General features: G+C 36.3%; 1 protein-coding gene across 5 annotated transcripts in view; it reads left to right on the forward strand.

Moving 5' to 3' along the window:
- Window positions 1-19170, forward strand: part of gpam (glycerol-3-phosphate acyltransferase, mitochondrial) — a 44361-nt gene that overhangs the window by 18499 nt on the left and 6692 nt on the right. For 2 of the 5 annotated variants that reach the window (XR_015504284.1, XM_087276548.1), the window contains exons 5-16: window positions 5472-5585; window positions 5692-5841; window positions 7296-7395; window positions 7949-8085; window positions 8181-8280; window positions 9553-9765; window positions 12187-12300; window positions 12406-12491; window positions 12601-12713; window positions 14617-14687; window positions 14778-15042; window positions 17331-17479. Coding sequence is in view for 1 of the 5 variants with exons in the window: in XM_087276548.1 (XP_087132674.1) it covers window positions 5472-5585; window positions 5692-5841; window positions 7296-7395; window positions 7949-8085; window positions 8181-8280; window positions 9553-9765; window positions 12187-12300; window positions 12406-12491; window positions 12601-12713; window positions 14617-14687; window positions 14778-15042; window positions 17331-17479 (1612 nt within the window). In the remaining 4 variants the exon portion in view is untranslated. Of the gene's footprint in view, window positions 1-5471; window positions 5586-5691; window positions 5842-7295; window positions 7396-7948; window positions 8086-8180; window positions 8281-9552; window positions 9766-12186; window positions 12301-12405; window positions 12492-12600; window positions 12751-14616; window positions 14688-14777; window positions 15973-16294; window positions 17480-19170 lie in introns of those variants that run through there. The other 3 variants (XR_015504287.1, XR_015504285.1, XR_015504286.1) reach the window with 3 other exon arrangements.

Genomic DNA, 19170 nt, shown 5'->3' on the forward strand with positions numbered 1-19170 from the left:
GCAAATGCATTGTTACAAATGCATTCAACAGACTCATATGACAGTGTATTGCTGTAGAAGACAAATAAAACATGAGACAGGTGTTTAGAAACAGTATAGTTTTTTTTGACCTGCAATTTTGTTTGACCTGCAAACTTATCTAAACAAGATAAACTTTCAGAAAACAGCCTGGAAACATTATAATGCGCACGCTCGTTAATATAACCCGCGGTTGTCTTCAACGGTTGTCCTTCTTTGCTCAACAACTCAGCTGAAAAACAAAGCAAAACATTACAACAGTCAGACATAGAGTAAAGAGCATAGAACCACCAAGAGGCGACAGTCTAGTGCAATTTGGGAAACACTATCAACACTTTTGATAGTAGGTGTTGTATTGTCGTCTCTCAGGTCGTATCTCAGCTTTAACGCGCTTAAACAAAAATCACTGCTTTAACAAAGCAGCTGCTTGCCATCGCGAGATTCTATCGAGAGTCGCCTCTTGGTCATTCTAAGCTCTTTGCATAAAGTTAAATCATAACAGTTACCATGGTTTCTATTTCAAACTATAGTAAACTAATGTTTGAAACTATAGTTTAAAATAGACGATGAGTGGGCCTCGCTGCTCCCACCCACCATAACCCTCGCAGCGAGGTCCCACTACCGGCCTCCCGTGTTTCCTTGAGGGTCCTCAGGGCTTGTTGGTTCCCTGCCTAGGGCTCAAAAGCGCCTCGCCCTAGGGAGTGCACGAGAAAACCGGGCACCAGGCCGTGCCAGTTTTCACTGGATGTTGCTCGGCGGCACATTTCGAGCAACAAACACGTAGTGTTCTTCGAGATATTGCGTTTATGTATGCAAACCGCAAGTAACTACAGCACAGACGGGCCCGAGTGAAGCTTCACAAAGTGGACTTCGTGAGATTGGCGTGGCTCCACTCGTACCGTCGGTGTTGAACTCACCTTGGTCAAGTGCAAACAGCAACACTGAGTGAACTGACATCGCTGAGAGAGAACCGACGAGCTTTATAGGAATGCAGATGCAAATTTTTACAAGACACGTCACTGCTGTGAGTCTCATTGTCATGGTGAGCGCTGAAGATGGCTCACCTCATTGGAGCACAGAGACTCGGGAATCTGCGTCACGGCGAGTTGCGTTCTGCTGTGAACAAAAACATATTAAATATATTCAATATATATTTTCACATTTTTGGTGCTGTGTAATATTCTGGGATGCAGTAGAATATGGAGACAGATGAATATAATTGGGTATATGCCGAGCTAGTCTTGTTCCCATACTGAAACTTCCGGTGACCTGTTATAATGATTTCTTTCCCCATTTTTTTTCATTTTATACGGTTGCTTTTACAGCAACGGTGTTGTAATGCAATTAAAATACATTCAGTTAAATAAAATTTGGCATTCATTTATTTGCTCAAGCGTAAAACGAGACAAAAGGCCTTTTACTCTCACTCGCCCGTCAGAATCGGCAGGCTAGCGCATTAGCTCCATTGAATATACTGGGGTAAAATAAATGCTCCTATTATAAAGAAATGGCGGGGAAAATGTAATTTAATGCAGTGCTTGTACAATCTGAGACCCACTTTATATCGGATATCACTCAGCCAGTGGAGATCGCTGATCTTTAAAGAAAATAGACCTTAAACGCGCCGATTTTTCCATTGGCATAAAGTTCCCCGGAAGCGCTTAACCCAGATTACTGGCAAATTAAAAGTCCTACTAGCATACTTCGGCATATGTGTTGGACAGTACCACCGCTACAAGTAGTGACGCTACTAACTTTACTACATTTCTTAGTAGCGTGGCTGTAGCGTTGCTACTTTCTAAATCAAAAAGATTTTCAGTAGTGAAGCTATTTTATTAGGCAAGTAGCGTCCACACAAGCTACATTTACCGATCGTGGATCAATAAGTGACTGCACCGACATTCACTGAGCTGTGAGACCAGTGTTTAGGCGATGGAAGTAAATCCATATTATAGGGAGAAGGATGGTTTCTTCTTCTTCCTGTTTTACGGTGTTCGACAACAAACTTTTTGGCTCGTTACTGCCACCTCTGGTTATATATATATATATATATATATATATATATATATATATATATATATATATATATAATTTATTTATTTATTTATTTATTATCAAAAATATTTCCCTTTACTATAAATGACCATAGTATTTTAAATGTGTAACACCTGTTTTTTTTTTATTTTTTGTTTTAGCTGTTATATACAATAATGTGTTTCTGTTTAGTACAGCATATTATTTACAGTAATTAATTGAACTGAACTAATATGCCTCAAATGTTTCATTGACAGTTTTATTGATCACTAAGATATGACTGAATTTGATTCAAGTTGCTTCGATTTAAAAATTAAATTGTAAAAATAGCTTAGATGTAGCTAAGCTACTTTTGCCATGTAGCTTTTAGCTTAGTTTGCTACATTTCCCAGGGGGTAGCTTTAGTGAAGTTAAGCTACATTTTAAGTAGAGTAGCTAATAGCTTAGCTCACTACATTTGTAAAGTAGCTTGCCCAATACTGTTTACACACATCTCAATTTTGTGTGGTGACTAAATGACTTGGGCCCCGTTTACACTAATGCATTTTTGTTTGAAAACGCATAAGTTTTGCTACGGTTACGCCAACCGTCCACACTACGCCGGAGTTCTCGAGCGCCGAAAACGGAGCGTTTCGAAAACGCTGGAGAGGCCGTTTTCATTCTGAAACGCTGCTGCTCCGTCTCAGTGTGGATGATGGAAAACGGAGACATCTGAAAACGGAGGCGGGGCTGCAGACATTCGCCTCTCTGATTGGGGCTTTTCCTGAATATTAAGTAGCCTAATACACACAGTTCAGTCCTGCATCTTCTCCGTGTAAGTTCAGACTTCGCAAGTTTGATCAAGGCTGCAGTCTCTTCTTCTCAGTTTGATATGGAAAAGAGACTATACCGAGGACACGGGTAAATCTTCAAAGGGAACAGTGTACTTTATAACTTCATTCACATCACCCTGGCTTCGTTGTTTCACTTTCTGAACAATAAAATGTAAACATGATTTAAGGAACTGCCTATTTTCATTTTAATATTAGCAACTTAGACAGCAGAAATGTTGAGGCGTCGTGCTGCATGAGCGTCATCTTCACTGTGTGGATATTTATATCAAAATGGATATAAATTTTCAATTTCCTTTCAATTTCAGTGAAAATACGAAACACACCCTCTCTTTTGCTGAATATCAGTTTTAATAATTGATAATGGCCATTATATAAGTATAACATACAATAAGTTTATACATTATAGGAAATAAAGGCAAGCGATCAGTCAATATACAGAATGTAGGCTACGTGGTTTCATTAATCATTAACTTATCTTTGCGCTCAGCCAAAACACGTTACCTGAGAACAAGTAATAGATTCCAATGACCAAAGTCAGGGAATATGTCGTTAGATAAAGACAACAAGTTGAATGAAATATCACGTTTAATAAATATAGTGAGATTAGATCCAGCGGGAGATGCTTAATGAGTCCGACTAGCAGAGCTCTCATCTGGGTAGATGGGCTGCAGCGCTTGCCCGAGAGTGTCTGTGTGGTCACGTGATGTGCGTTTTCAGCGTTTTGGTGTGGACGGAGAGCAGTTCAGAAACGCTGGGTAAAACGCGAGTGTGGACGCGGATCGTTTTCATTCTAAAACGCCGTTTTAAAACTAAAACGCACTAGTGTAAACGGGGCCTTAGAAAGTTCTTGATTGGTCCTCGTGTGTGCATTAAAAATGCTAATTGGCACACAGAAAGAACGTTATAGAGCCAAGCTAGAGTTCAACTTTGTAGATAAACCTTTTTTGTTTTTTGAATAAAAAACTTTAAGATTTAAACTACTTCTAAAAAAAAAAAAAAACATCCCATAATGTAAATAAGAATTTAAGGATTGTCATGACTTTTTAATAATAATATGTAAATAACTCAATTTTGACAAAAATGTCAGATAGAAACTTATAATTGTAAGGTGACGAAATGATATTGGTCCCACAGTATTTGCTGAGTCTTAAAAACCTCTAAAATGTCTGACAGCATTTTAGGCTTTAAAGTATTTTATTTACTGAAATATTGTGTTGTAGGTCTTTTTAAACGGGTCTTAATTTTCCTTGTTCATGCCACTCAACCTAGTCAACACTTGTGAGTCACCAACAATCCATCTTAAAAAAAACTTAGAAATGTAATTATTTTTCTTACAATAACACTTGTTGTACAATAACTGACCTGGACAGACTGTTGTGCATACATTTAATTTATTATAGTTTTAAAACATTGGTCAATTTTTTTGTTGTTGAAATTTCTAAAATATTTTTATTATTATTATTAAATTATTTTTATTTTATTAAATGTATTAAATTAAAGTAAGTTTTTTTTTTTTTGAAAAGGCTAATAAAAGTGTGTTCCATCTGGACCATTCGAAAAACTCCCTAGCATTTAGCCCTGTATGAGTCTAAAATTTCATTCATAACGATCTTAAAATGTCTTAAATTTAACTTTGTGAAACCTGCAAAAACCCTGGATCCACTTCTTGCCTTCAACTCACGTGACTGTACAGTGTATTGTATTTGTAATAATATTGCAATATTATAAAATCTAAATTTCAAAACGCAAATTCTTTACATTGCATTGTAGTCACGTGACATTCCAGTGTGAAGCAGTCTGCTGAATAAGCATATTTGGCCAGCCCTATTATTTATAATATACAATGAACACATCATGGAGCCGCTATAAATATGTAGGGTAAATAAATTGCCTTTGAATGCACATTCTTTTTACTTGTACTCTCTAGCTCTACTCAGCTCACAGTATTGTTCAGTTTTTTTATTGCACACATTGTTGCTGATTTAAGAAGTGAAGTGTTGCCATTTGTTAAACGTTGTTGGCATTAATATATAACAGCTTTGCACAAAGTGTCAAGATGTTTGTTTGAAACTATCACTAAATGTGACTAGATGATTGCAAGATAACACTTAAACTAAAACTGTAATAGATAAATGGTATGATGGTTTAAACCGTAATAGATTAAGGGTATGATGGTTTTTACTTTGTGTGGCCTAGTGTTAAGTATTTGTTTTAGGAAGATGGTTAAGTCCACAGCACTGTTATTTGTTCATACTTTATACTGATGTATAGCTTGCCTTTGTTAAACAATAAATAAAAATCTAAACAAACTTTTCTGAAATATATTAAATCACAATCATAATATTGGTTAAAAAATTGCATTTAGAATATTTTCTAAAATTCAGCTCTACAAGTTTTCATCTTTAATTTTATTTTCAAATTAATTTTTTTATGACAAAAAAAACAACAACATCAAAGTGATAGATTTGTAATTTTTGGGTTGATTTTTATTTTTTATTTTTTTATTTTTATTGAAAATTATTTTTTTTTTTAAATAAACATTTAAATGATATACTCGTTTTTTTTGTTTGTTTTTTTATAATGCAGACACAGGGGTTGGCTTGCACGGAGGCTGAGTTATGTGCTGTTTGTCTTGGAGAGAGATGTCCAGAAGGACATGTTTGCACGAAATGTGGTGGAGAACGTGCTTAACAACAGCAGGTAACTAGCTTTTTTAAGAAAGTGTGGAACAAGTGCAATTAGAATGTCTGTCTGTTTCTAAGCAGCAGGATTGCATCCAGATTGACTGTGAGTGTTATTGCTGTAGGCTGGAATGTGCTATTGTGGAGGTTGCGAATGAGGGTGTACAGGAAGATGCAGAGCCTGGAGTTGATCCCAAAGCTGTCAGTAAAGTTCGACGAAAGGCCAGAGGATGGCTGCAGGAGATGGTTGCCAACATCTCACCGGCCTTAATCAGGTACAGTTTTTATACAATGAGGGAAATTAAGAGTGTTGAAAACATCAGGATTTGGCATGTTTGGAAAGGCGTTTCTTTTGCTCATCATGGCTGAATATTGAAAAAAAATAAAAATAAATAAAAAAGTTATATTATTAAATTAAAAATACCTGTCACAGCCATATCACCCTGCAGCCCTAGACCGGTTACTCACTGAAGCTAAGCAGGGCTGAGCCTGGTCAGTAACTGGATGGCAGACCACATGGGAAAACTAGGTTGCTGTTAGAAGAAGTGTTAGTAAGGCCAGCTCAACCTGTGGTCGGTGTGAGTCCTAATGCCCGAGTATAGTGAAGAGAACACTGTACTGTCAGGGGGCACCCTCTTTCGGATGAAACATTAAACCGAGGTTGAACATGACTCTCTGTGGTCATTAAAAATCCCATGGCACTTCTCGTAAATAGTAGGGGTGTAACCCCGGTGTCCTGGCCAAATACCTTCCATCGGCCCTTACCATCATGCCCTCCCAATCATCCCTATACACTGAATTGGCTCTGTCACTGTCTCTCCACTCCACCAATAGCTGGTGTGTGGTGAGTGCACTGGCGGCGTTGTCCTGTGACTGCTGTCGCATCATCCAAGTGGAGAGAACCCCCTCATGAATGTGAAGTGCTTTGGGTGTATGATCACAACCGTTAAATGTGATATATAAATACACATATCATTTTCTATATGAAGGTTTTATAATTTATATAAATTTTCTACACTCCAATCTTTAGTGACATATAGTCCTTTATATACAGTACCAGTCTAATATGATGAGTTGCTGCTCTCTTTATTAATGGTTGTTATTATTCTAGTGTTATAAAAGTATTCTTCATATCTTTATGGGAGCTTTGATACATTTTACTTAATATTATTCATAGAAATAAGAACCCGCACAACTGTAGAGAGGACATAGAGAGGACGCACATGCTCATGAATGAACCTGCATAGGGTGTTATGTGTATATACAATCGAAATCAGAATTATTAAGTTATTATCTAAGCTGTATAGAAGTGTCTTGTAAAATATTATGTTCTGCCATCATGGCAAAGATAAAATAAATCAGTTTTTAGAAATGAGTTTTTAAAACTATTATGTTTAGAAATGTGTTCAAAAAAATCTTCTCTCCAATAAACTGAAATTGGGGGAAAAATAAACGGGGCTAATAATTCAGGGGGGTTAATAATTCTGACTTGAACTGTATATGGGTTGTTGGCAATTGTAAAAATATTTCACAAATATATTCATTTATATTCATTCATCAATAAATATAAATTTCTAATTTACAGCATTTATTTGAATTAGAATCTTTTGTAATGAGATCTTTACTGCTTTTGATAATTTTCGTTTGTCTTGAAATTATTTTAATTAAAACACTTGAAATGAAAATGCTAAATAAGTGATATAGTCATTGATTTTTATGCCTTATTCAGATTAACAGGATGGGTGCTGTTAAAACTGTTCAATGGATTTTTCTGGAGCATTCAGATCCATAAAGGTCAGCTGGAGATGGTGAAGAAAGCAGCATCCGAGGTCGGACATTTACACAACCTATTCCCACCCCCAAAAAACTAGCATTTCTTCTTATCAGCATTATAACATATATTGTAGCAACTCCCAAAACGGCCACAGATAATCATTGGGTCCAATTCAGTTGGCACAATCACAAAGCAATAGGTCTATTCTTCTTCTTTATACAGTATGTGTTAGTGTAATTACAGGAGGGTTTATTTGGTTATCTGAGGACTCCACTCAATGTTTGTTCTGCACAGTTCCACTTACTGTAAAATACATTTTACTGGACTGTTCTGCTTTTAATGACTGCAGAAGGCTTTTTATGAAATGAACTCACCTAAGAAGATATTTAGCAAAGTATCACCAGGAAAAGTTATCATGTATTAATGTTAAAAATCTTATCTAATTTATGTATTCATTAGTTTTTTGTTTTTAATTATATATTTATTATTTAAATGTTTTTGGCATGAAAATAGCCCTTGTTGCTGACTTGGCATTAAATAAAAAGTTCATAATCATCATTATATGGTTATGGTGAAGTATAACAACTGTTTTACTCTGTCTCTTCTAGTACAACGCTCCCCTCGTCTTCCTTCCTGTTCACAAGTCCCACATAGATTACCTGCTCATCACCTTCATTCTTTTCTGCCACAACATCAAAGCTCCACACATCGCTGCTGGCAACAACCTTAACATCCCCATCTTAAGGTATGATGTCATGATGATCTCATTGCTGTTTACATAATTATACTTCAGCAATACCAGTCAAACTGATTTATGAATGTGGTTATTCACTTCCACAGCACGCTAATACGCAAACTCGGAGGATTCTTCATTCGTCGTAAAATGGATGAGACCTCAGACGGAAAGAAAGATGTGTTATACAGATCTCTGTTACATGCAGTAAGTTTACACCGATGAGAAGCTGTTTGTTCTGTGTGTGTCACAAACGGATATCTAAACCCAAGAATAAAATTGTGCTGATAAATCACTCCTCTTTCGAGGTCATAAAGACGTAGGTGTATATGTAGAGCTCTCAGAAGTCATTTCAAGATGCTGACTCAATTTCTCATCAGTTTTAACCACCGCAACCTAGCTGTGCTGTGAGCAGTTTGGTATCTCTCGAGGTTTTTACCTTCACTACCTAATTTTTTGGTGCTTTCCTTGACCTAGATACCTTTCACTTTCCATAAAGGGCTTTAAAGGTCATCGAAATTATTGCTGTTAATTTGCATATCCTAGAAGTAGGTGACTTTATCATTAGGAGCCTGCATCTTGGTTCACCTAAAGGTGATTTACAGCAGTCTTTCATTTTTCTGTGAACAACCACTTCAAAGGCCCAAATTGTAAAGCGAAAGGTTGTGACAGAAACCATCAACACTTTTGATATAATTCACATTTCATACACCATCGTCTGCTTATTTACCAAACATAACCATAACATAACAAAAACCTGCCCTCTTTTTAAAAAGAAAATGTAGTTGCAATTAAAAAAACAACAACAACAACTGTATTGTCTCTAGTGTGGCATGGTGGCTAAGTGGTTAGCATTGTCGCCTCACATTAGGTAAGTCACTGGTTTGAGTCCTGGCTGGGCCATTTAGCATTTCTGTGTGGAATTTGCATGTTCAAACAAATATGGCCATAGTGTATGAGTGTGTGTGAATGTAAGAGTGGATGGGTGTTTCCCACTACTGGGTTGCGCCTGGAAGGGACTCCGGTGTGTAAAACATATGCCAGAATAGTTGGTGGTTCATTCTGCTGTGGCAACCACTCACAAATAAGGGACCAAACCGAAGGAAATTTAATGATTGTATTGTCTGTGCTAATCTTGCTTGTGAAGACCTGTAGGATATGATCTTGTGAGTGATGGAGAAACCGGAGCAGCTGTAATATAGTCTGATGTTGTGCTTTAGATAAAATGACGTACTGATTGTCATTGCAGCGACTGTCGAGAGGCTGTTCATTGAGTTGGCTGTCAGAGGATGCCGATGGATTGATTCTGCATTATTCATGCTGTCTCCTGTCGTGCACCAAATCACCACAATAGGCTGCTTTAATTACAGGGAAATCGTAAAGGAAGGGTCATGAGTCTAAGGGATTATTGGAGATGTTGTGTGCAGTGTGCTATTTACTGTTGTGTAGATCATCCTTCTGTTTCACTCTCAATTTCAGTACACGGAAGAATTGTTGCGGCAGCAGCAGTTTCTGGAGGTGTATTTAGAGGGCACGCGGTCTCGCAGCGGGAAACCATCTCCAGCACGTGCGGGCATGCTCTCCATCGTGGTCGACACACTCTGTGCCAGCACCATCCCTGATGTTCTGATCGTGCCCGTTGGCATCTCTTATGACCGCATTATTGAGGGGAACTACAACAGTGAGCAGCTGGTAGGAGTTCTACTTTGAGTGAACGTTAGGTCCTATTATGCTGTTACTCAAGGTGTTTTCACAAAATGCAGATCATTTTACAACCTCACCATGTCTTTCTGAATGAAATCAGTAATTTATTCTTTATTTAATCTGTAATGAATGTCGTTCTGTCTACATTTTATTTGCTGTTCTGTGTTTATCATTCCATATATTCATTTTTGGTTCTATTAATCTATGGATCATTCTTTAACACGTTTGTGCTATCTATCATTCTGTATGTCTAAACCTTCAGTCCTTTTTATTTAGCATTTAATTGTAGTATTCCATAATTTCACCAAAGCTTCTACATATTTGTTCATCAATCATTTTATTAATCTATCTGTCATTCTATATATGGTTCTTTTGGTCCATTTATTATTCTGTTAACTTTATATAGTTCTGTCTATTGTTCTGAGGATGTCTGTCTGGTATGCTGGGTTCACCCCAACTGCAAAGAGAAGATTCACATCACGTCACTCTCTCTAGTTAACTCACAGAATGTTTTTTGCAACAAGCTAATTTTCCGCTTAAAGAGTCATGAAACCACCTTTTTCAGTTCAAGCTTACCTCAGAATTAAAAAATGCTCAGAGATGGTGGTGGAGCAATGTGAGGAAAGGGAGGAGCAGGGCGTATCTGGCACAGGAAAAGAGGGTAGCGAAGTGAACAACTGTCAGTTGGTGCACAAAATCAACCAAAAAAAATCTGACACAAAATGTGAGGAGACTCGTGATATTATAGTTTAAGTGCAAAGAAATAAACAAAAAGTGATGTAATGCCATGCTACATATACGATAGGTTATTCGTAATTTCATATAATATATATATTGGCTACACACAACCACAATTTGTTATATCATTATAACAGGGTTCATACACATTTTTACTACTAAAATTTCATGACTTTTCCATGATTTTTTTCAAGACTTCAAGTAAATTTTCATGACCTAATGTTTCATGCAATGTCTATATATGCGTGATAAAAGAAAAACAATGCATGTTCAAATTTATTACAGCATTTCGTAAAACGTGCAATAATCTATTTAGTTTCAATTTATATTTATTCATTCATTCTTTTTCTTTTCGGCTTAGTCCCTTTACCCTTTACTCGCCACAGCGAAATGAACAGCCTAATTATCCAACAGGTTTTTACACAGCGGATGCCCTTCTAGCCGCAACCCATCTCTGGGAAACATCCACACACACTCATTCACACTCATACACTAAGGACAATTTAGCCTACCAAATTCACTTGTACCGTATGTTTTTGGACTGTGGGGGAAACCAGAGCACCCGGAGGAAACCCACGTGAACACAGGAAGAACATGCAAACTCCACACAGAAATGCCAACTGACCCAATCAAGGCTGCGCCACTGCGTTTTACACACACATATATATATATATATATATATATATATATATATATATATATATATATATATATATATATATATATATATATATATATATATATATATATTAGATAATGCTTACACCGCACTAATAATGTGAGAGTATGTAATTGGCCAAGGACAGAAAAGAAGTTAATAACTTATAGACAAGTATACAGATATCTGTTTTCTATGACTTTTCCAAAACTCTGTGGGTTTTTCCAGGCCTGAAAAGTGCTGTCAAAATTTCATGACTTTTCCAGGTTTTCCATGACCATAGGTACCTTGTTTTAAAGGTTATCATGATTATATAAACTCTAAATGAGGAGTACTTTTCTCCTCTTGAATCCTCGGGTCAGAATGCAGACACGGTTAATATCAGTGCAGAAGGTCTCTTGCCATGTCTATTTCAGCCATTAACCCTGCTGGTTATCTGGAGGTTTTAAACATAGGCTAACACAGCAGCACAGATATAGGTGATGTGTCAAAGACACATAAAAGACAAAGTACGCCATTTTCAAATTCAGATACAGCTCTCGACAAAAAGGCTTGCTGTACACAAACAGCTTAGCTGTAGCGGTAGCCCTGAAAGCATTAGAGGGAAAGCAATACAACAATCTCTGTAGATCATGGAAACAAACACATATGAACGGCTAAATACTGCGAATGTCACACTTTTGAGGCAAACGCATTGCACATTCCCACTTATATCAAGCTGTCTATCTATTGTTACTGCCATCATTCTTTAGCTCTATCTGCTGTAGTTTGTCATTCTGTTGTCTTGTTATTTGTCTATATTTGGCCAATCTTTTTATCTAATTTGGAAATTGACATTCATGCTACTCTACATATCATACAAAAACCTTCAGACAAACAAAATTGTGCTTACTAGTCCTAATGACTTGAAGCACTTTTTTGTTAAATGCCAAATAATGAAGATGATGATGATGATCTTGTTGTTAATGTTGTGAAATCTTTGACAAATGTCTTGTTTTTTTTTCCCATTTCAGGGCAAACCTAAGAAGAATGAGAGTCTGTGGGGTATTGCCTGTGGTGTGTTTAGGATGCTCCGCAAGAACTATGGCTGTGTGCGTGTGGATTTCACTCAGCCCTTCTCCCTAAAAGTTAGTAGAGCTCATCTGCATCTGAACATTTAACTGTTGTCTTCTTTTTCTACAAGCCTGTTTATTTGCTCCCACAATGTCTGCACGTGTTCTCCAATGCTTTAGGAATACCTGGACACTCAGCGCAGTCGACATCTCCAGGCCTCTCTGACGCTGGAGCAGATTCTTCTCCCCATCATCATCGCTACACAGTATGGCCTTTAGACTGCCAGCAACCAACAATTATGTGGACTGCTGTGTCTGGTATGTAGAAAGATGTGTGGCTAAAGGGATTAAGTCCGATTGTGTTTTTCTGTGCAGACCTGATCAGGCTGTTTTTAATGGAGAAAATGAGAATCATCTGAACTCTGACCTGTCAGACGAGCCCTGGAGGAGGCAGGTTATTGCTGACCTGGCCAAGCACGTTCTCTTCAGTAAGGACACCTTAAAGGCCATGATGTTTCATAGACAGTGGGTGAAAAAAAATGATTTTAATTTTTTCTCTTCAAGCACTGATGGTGGCAGGTTGGGCCAAACTTGTTGTCAGCAGATGGCAGTACTGCTTATTTTTAATCTTTCAGTGGATAAAATGGGCATATATTTCATATTTTACAAGTTACATTAGAATTTATTATTATTATATAATTTTACCTATTAATCTTTGTGGCATTAGCTTTCGAAAAATCTGTGCAGATTTTCTTAATTTGGTATTGTTTAAGTTTGAGGGTATTTAAAAAAGTCATTCACTATTGTACTGTTCGGAACACACGTGACTCACAGATTAATACATTTATTTTTACTTTTAGATAGAGCTTAAATTTGTAATGATTGCAGAGAGATTGCCTCTGGCATCATTTAATTCACATGTATGAAAGCATTTAGGCTTTCCATTAAACATAATCATGATGGAAGAAGTCATAACCTACCAGGATGTGATGTGTTTTTTTTTTTGGTGATCACTACTTGTTTAGCCTAAATTAATGCATACAGTGTAAGCTGCACAATTAATCATTAAAAGATTGTGATCTCAACACTCACGCAACATAAATTATAACTTTGTGCCATATGTGCATGTTCATTAATCCCTCCAATCGCTGCATTTAAATCCATGTTTGAAAAATGAAAAAAACAAGAAAGATTCAGTCTTTAGTCTTTTGAGTTGGTTATGAAGATGCAAACAGTCAAATAACATAGCAGTACCGGGATTACAGTTTATAGTTTAGATAAAACCCACTGATGTTTAGTTAAAGATTAAAATCACCGTCATGTGCTCAAATGTTGTTGGCAGCAATTACCATATTTAACCAATCGATGGCCACAACCAGCAATCAAAAATATGCCACCTAATAATTCTTCAAAAATGATCATCTACCATTAAAGTTTTATGAGTGAAAAACTTAATCATTTACTAAAAATGAGACTAAAAATAGTGAATTTTCCACAGTACTGAATATTTTGCAATTTATTTTTATTCAGCTGATTATTTCTTCATTTTATTTGTAATAAAAGTACAGGTTTTAAGTTCTGTTTTTTAAAGCCAAAAAATGTCTTGCAGTAGTGTTTTTGTAATAAATGGATAAATGGAAAGCAAATTACATTTGTCTACTTTTTTTTTTTTTGTCTGATCCGAAAATGGTCTGATCCGTGTCTAAAAGACCATATTGTGATCTGAACCGTGTGATTTGTGATCTGTTACACCCCTAATTATTATTATTATTATTATTATTATTGATTCATACATTATTTTAGCCATTATTATTATTTTTTTTTGTTAAACATGATTAATGTTTTTTTTTTTTTGTATCTACAACACCTGACTGTTTATAGGTTAATGCCGGTCACAGTCAGTCTTTGCCATGGTAATTGTTTTTTTGGCCAATCGTATCTCTCTGTGTTTCAATGCCCCCTATTGGTGCTGTTTTTTGAGCACAGAAGGTCAGAGGATCGGCACTCTGATGTGGAATTGCAGCTTGCATTTAAATGTTTTATATAGAGGCTGTCAGGAACTTGATTTTCTGACTCAAAGTCATTGCCTACTTCTTCCTATACAACATTTTTCAGAGACCTTTAAGATGTTTTTCTTGTTGGGTATGCAGTTATTAGTTTGACGTTTGTAATCATATAAGGATTGCTATCATGTTCATGTATGCTAACATGTACTTTTCTGAAACCTATGAAAGACTATTAGATAATAGTTGTCTCTGCATATTAAGCCTTGGATTTTTATGTGAAAAAAATTGACATGCTTCACCCTGAAGGGTCTGATATTTGCAGTGTATTGCTATTTGATTTCGCTAAACCGTCAGTCAATCTCATATCTTTCTGTCTTTCCCATAGGCGCCAGTAAGTCTTCAGCAATCATGTCCACTCACATCGTAGCCTGTCTTCTCCTGTATCGGCACAGACAGGTATATCTGCAAGTTTCTCTTTATACCACTGCTTCCATACTGTCCTGTTGATTCAGAACCACTGTACTGTAACTGGTTGTGATTGGACAGGGTGTTCTGCTGTCCAAACTGGTGGAGGACTTCTTCAATATGAAGGAAGAGATCTTGTCACGGGACTTCGACCTGGGTTTTTCTGGTAACTCAGAGGATGTTGTCATGCATGCACTCAGCCTTCTGGGAAACTGTGTGAATGTCACCAGCACCAACAAAAACACGGAGTTCATCATTTCTCCAAGCAACACAGTACCCGCGCTCTTTGAGCTCAATTTCTACAGCAACGGCCTTTTCCATGTCTTCATCGCCGATGCTATCATAGGTAAAAGACTTATCTTAAGAAATTTGCCACTTTAACATTGATCCTAAATTTGATTATGCATTAATCATACAGTGTAAAATTGCTGGGTTCTACACAATTCTTTCTTGTTGTCCCAACACAAATAGATTAGGTTAACTTAATTTTTTTTTTGCTAATTTAAGCTGATTAAACATGAAACAATGAAGTAGTCCCTCAGAAAAACTCAAAAATTGTGTTGGTTCAGCTCATTTTATTTAAGTAGTTTGAACAACAAGCAAAAATATTTTTTGGAGTGTATGTACACAGTGCATTGAAAACATTCACCAGTAACGTCACTTTACAACAATGGATAGTGCATTTCTATGCACAAAATGCATGTGACATGTACAGTAGCAGAGGATATAGAGCAAGCTGCTGCTTTTCTTATGCATAAGAATGCAAATAGTTCAGAGTAGCGGTTCTCAAACTGGGGGCCGCCAGATGGCGCTAGGGGGGCCTCAAGGAAATTCTAGATAAGGGGTAATCAACAGGGCCACCTGGATTAATTTGTGTCCCACGTCATAGTGAAGGTTAATGTATTTCTTTATTATAATTTGAGCTCAAAAGTGCTGCAAATATTAAGCTTGATGTTTGTGTCATTTAAATGCAGTTGATGCCTTCACATGCAGGAAAATAAGTGCTGTGCTGCACCGCTATATGCACAGGAATTTTTATTGAATAATTTCTCCTGAACTAGCAAGAAAAAAATCTGTGTAAATGTGATGACTCGTACACAAAATATGGCTTGATGGAACACAATGAGATCAGACCACAGTAAACACTGTGCTTGAAGATTTTATCAATTGATTGAAGCACTGAAACCACATCAACTCAAATGACATCTCACAAAAATGAATCCAGAGCATGAATGGTACAATTTAAAATGTTTTAAGTCAGGGGTGTCCAGACTCGGTCCTGGAGGGCCGGTGTCCTGCAGATTTTATCTTCAAACTGCTTCAACACACCGGCAAGGATGTTTCTAGAAAGCCTGGTAAAGCTGCGGTCACACTAGAGTTTAAGCATGCGAAATTCTGTTGCACGACGCTGCGAAAAGAGGCGGGATTAAACAAGATGATTAGACATTTTAAAAAAAGCAAGCGATCAGTCCATGCGTATGAATGGAAGTCTATGTGGAGAAAAGTGCAGTGTGACCGCAGCTTTAGAGATTGATTAGCTAGCCCAGGTGTGTCTGATTGGGGTTGGAACTAAACTTTGCAGGAACTAAACTTTGCAGGACACTGGCCCAGGGAGTTTAAACACCCCTGTTTTAAGTAAGTTGTTAATTTGATGATTTGTGTGTATTTTTGGGTGGGGGAATTCACCCTACACAAAGGGGCCCTCTGCTGAAAAGGTTTAAGAACCACTGGTTTAGAGTGACTTCTTTACTTACTTACTTTTTACTTACTTTAAACCACTAGGTGGTGCAAACGTTTACCCCAGCTCACCACATTTACTGTTCATGTGGCAATCTGACTGATCTTTGTGGACATCAGTGCACCATTGTTTCTCCTCTAACTCAGTCTAATATATTATGTATATTTTTGAAAAGGTTGTAGATAAAGAATCAAATAAATTTATTTAAATAAAAATATCAGCTTTGTTGTAGGAAATTGAAACAATAGTTTATCAGTAATGTTTAGGTTATGGTGATAATTTGCTATATGATCAATGAAACTATCGTATTTAAAATATAGTGGTAATTAAATAATAAAATATCTTATTCTCAGTACTGTTATTAAATTATTATTGTTTTTTTTAACAAAACTATTAAAACGGGATGAGAAAATGTATTATTAAAAATATATTTTTAAAAATGAACTGCAAAATTACCTGTGAAACTGATTTGAAGAATTGGATAAAATATTAAGCTATTTTTTAGAGAAGACATTTGTTTTGATAGTGAGAGCTTTTCCCTATGCCACCTTTCCGTTTTATATACTTATATAAAAAATAAGCGAAACAAACAACTTTCGCATAAAACCTTTTGTTTCATCAGTGTAAAAAGACCATATAGTACATTGAAGAAATATTGAAATAAATATTAAGATATCTTTCTTAGCTAACATATTTGTTTCATTGGTGAGAGCCTTTGCTCCGTGCTACCTTGTAATTTCATATATTTATTTAAAAATAATAAGCAAAACAAACAACTTTTACATAAAATCTTTTGTTCCACTAGTGTAAAAACACCATATAGTACATATAATTTTTCTTTTCAGTCATACAGCATGTGATATTCAAAGAGTGACATGAGTTGTGTATTTTGCTAGCCTGCAGTGCTCTGGCCCTGCTGAGAGAGCAGACGCCAGCTTCAGCAAGTGAGCAGAATCCTTCATCCACGCTGCTCAGCCAGGAAAGACTGATCCGCAGAGCTGCAGGCCTCTCCCACTTTCTGTCCAATGAGGTGGCAGTGGCGCTGGTACGTAACTAAAGCAGGAGCTCCATCTTGTGGCTCGATTAGGATATAATGTCAAGCTAAACCTTTTAAAAAGGAAACATTTATAGATGCTATTTACATTTAGGCTGCATTTACACTGCATGGTTTAAGGGACCTAATTATAATTTATTATTTTATCATAAACTCTTTCCTCCCATGTGGCACAGATCAGATATGGTCTACATACAGTATGTGTAAGCAGAAATAAATCACATGGATTCCGATTTACTCAAATCAGATTCAGGCCTTGTTCATATGTGGTAATTTATCCGATATGAATCTGATACAAGCCCTTGCGTCTGCAGTGTAAGCAGGTAGATCGGATTTTTATCTGTCAATGCGAGTCGCACGTCATTTAAAAACGGTATGACATCAGATCCGATGCTTTCATTTTGGAACATAGTCTCAAACCCTAAATCACATAAACAAGGACAAAAAAAACATGTATGGATTGTCCATCCATTTAAGCATGTTAACGAGAGACAGAGTGAGCGCAACATCCAACATCTTAACAATATAAACTAATATGCAACTACTGTATTGCATACATTACATGCAGAAATCACGCCATGAACATTAAAATGTCTACTGGTTTAAATATGCCTAGATCAAAAGAAGATGGCCAAATGAGAACTTTGTCATAAGCTATAGCAAAACAAGTTGTCAAAAAGAAAAAAAAGAAAAATGTTATTTTACGATTTTAATACAGGAAATGGAGAAAAGAGCGCTTCTTTATAATCAGGGATGTCTGTTAGCACCCTCGTTTTGTTATTTTTTCAGTTTTTTTGTGATACGAGTCACTTTTAAAAGATAATGTAAGCGGGTTATCAATAAAAAATCATATACGATCACAAAATCTAAATAAATCATCACGATATGCTGTGTATGAATGCAGCCGGAGTTACACTAGTGCCATTTTATAGCACAATTAAGGGAAAATGGCACCTTTTCTTAGAGGTAGATAATATTTGCACAACTTCAAATATGGAAAGAAGCTATTTACAGTAGACATGGCAATTAGATTTTAAAAATTGCTATTTAGTAAATTTGCAGTACTCTAAGTGAAAACAGCAAAACTTTCTAAACAATTTTGTGTAAGTAGCAATATGCTCTATTTATGGTATATCTAATAATAGTATTTTTATTTGCAATTAGTATATTAATTTAGATGCTATTCTTAGTAGAAATAGAGGTTAGATTATAAAACAGTTTACAATAATACCATGTTGAATGTAAATGAGACAGGGCATTACTGTGGTGGCATTTTTGTCTGTAAAATCTGTGCAAGTCTATATTAGCAATGTGGAAATAATACATGTTAAAATGCTGACTTCAGATTTTTCACAGATTGAAGTCTTTTATCTAAATTCTTTAACTCACAATTAAAAAGTTCCCTGAAACTAAACTTGGCATACATGCATTGACCTTAGGTTGAAACCGTGGGTTGATTCATTGAATGTCTTTGTATTGAGCGCTTGAGGACTGTCCCTTATACACATATAAATCTGGTATGTGATAGTTTCACATTATTTAACCTTTAAAACTAGCCACAGATTTTTCTCTGTTTCACTCACAACTAATATAGTTCCAAAGCAAAACCAAAAAAAATTTACATATGCGATAAGGAAATGTAATTTAGAGCCACTAGATTCGTTTTCCCCTATGTTATTTGC

Source organism: Danio rerio, chromosome 12 (assembly GCF_052040795.2).
Source record: "Danio rerio strain M-AB ecotype USA chromosome 12, GRCz13ab, whole genome shotgun sequence".
Lineage (NCBI taxonomy): Eukaryota > Metazoa > Chordata > Actinopteri > Cypriniformes > Danionidae > Danio > Danio rerio.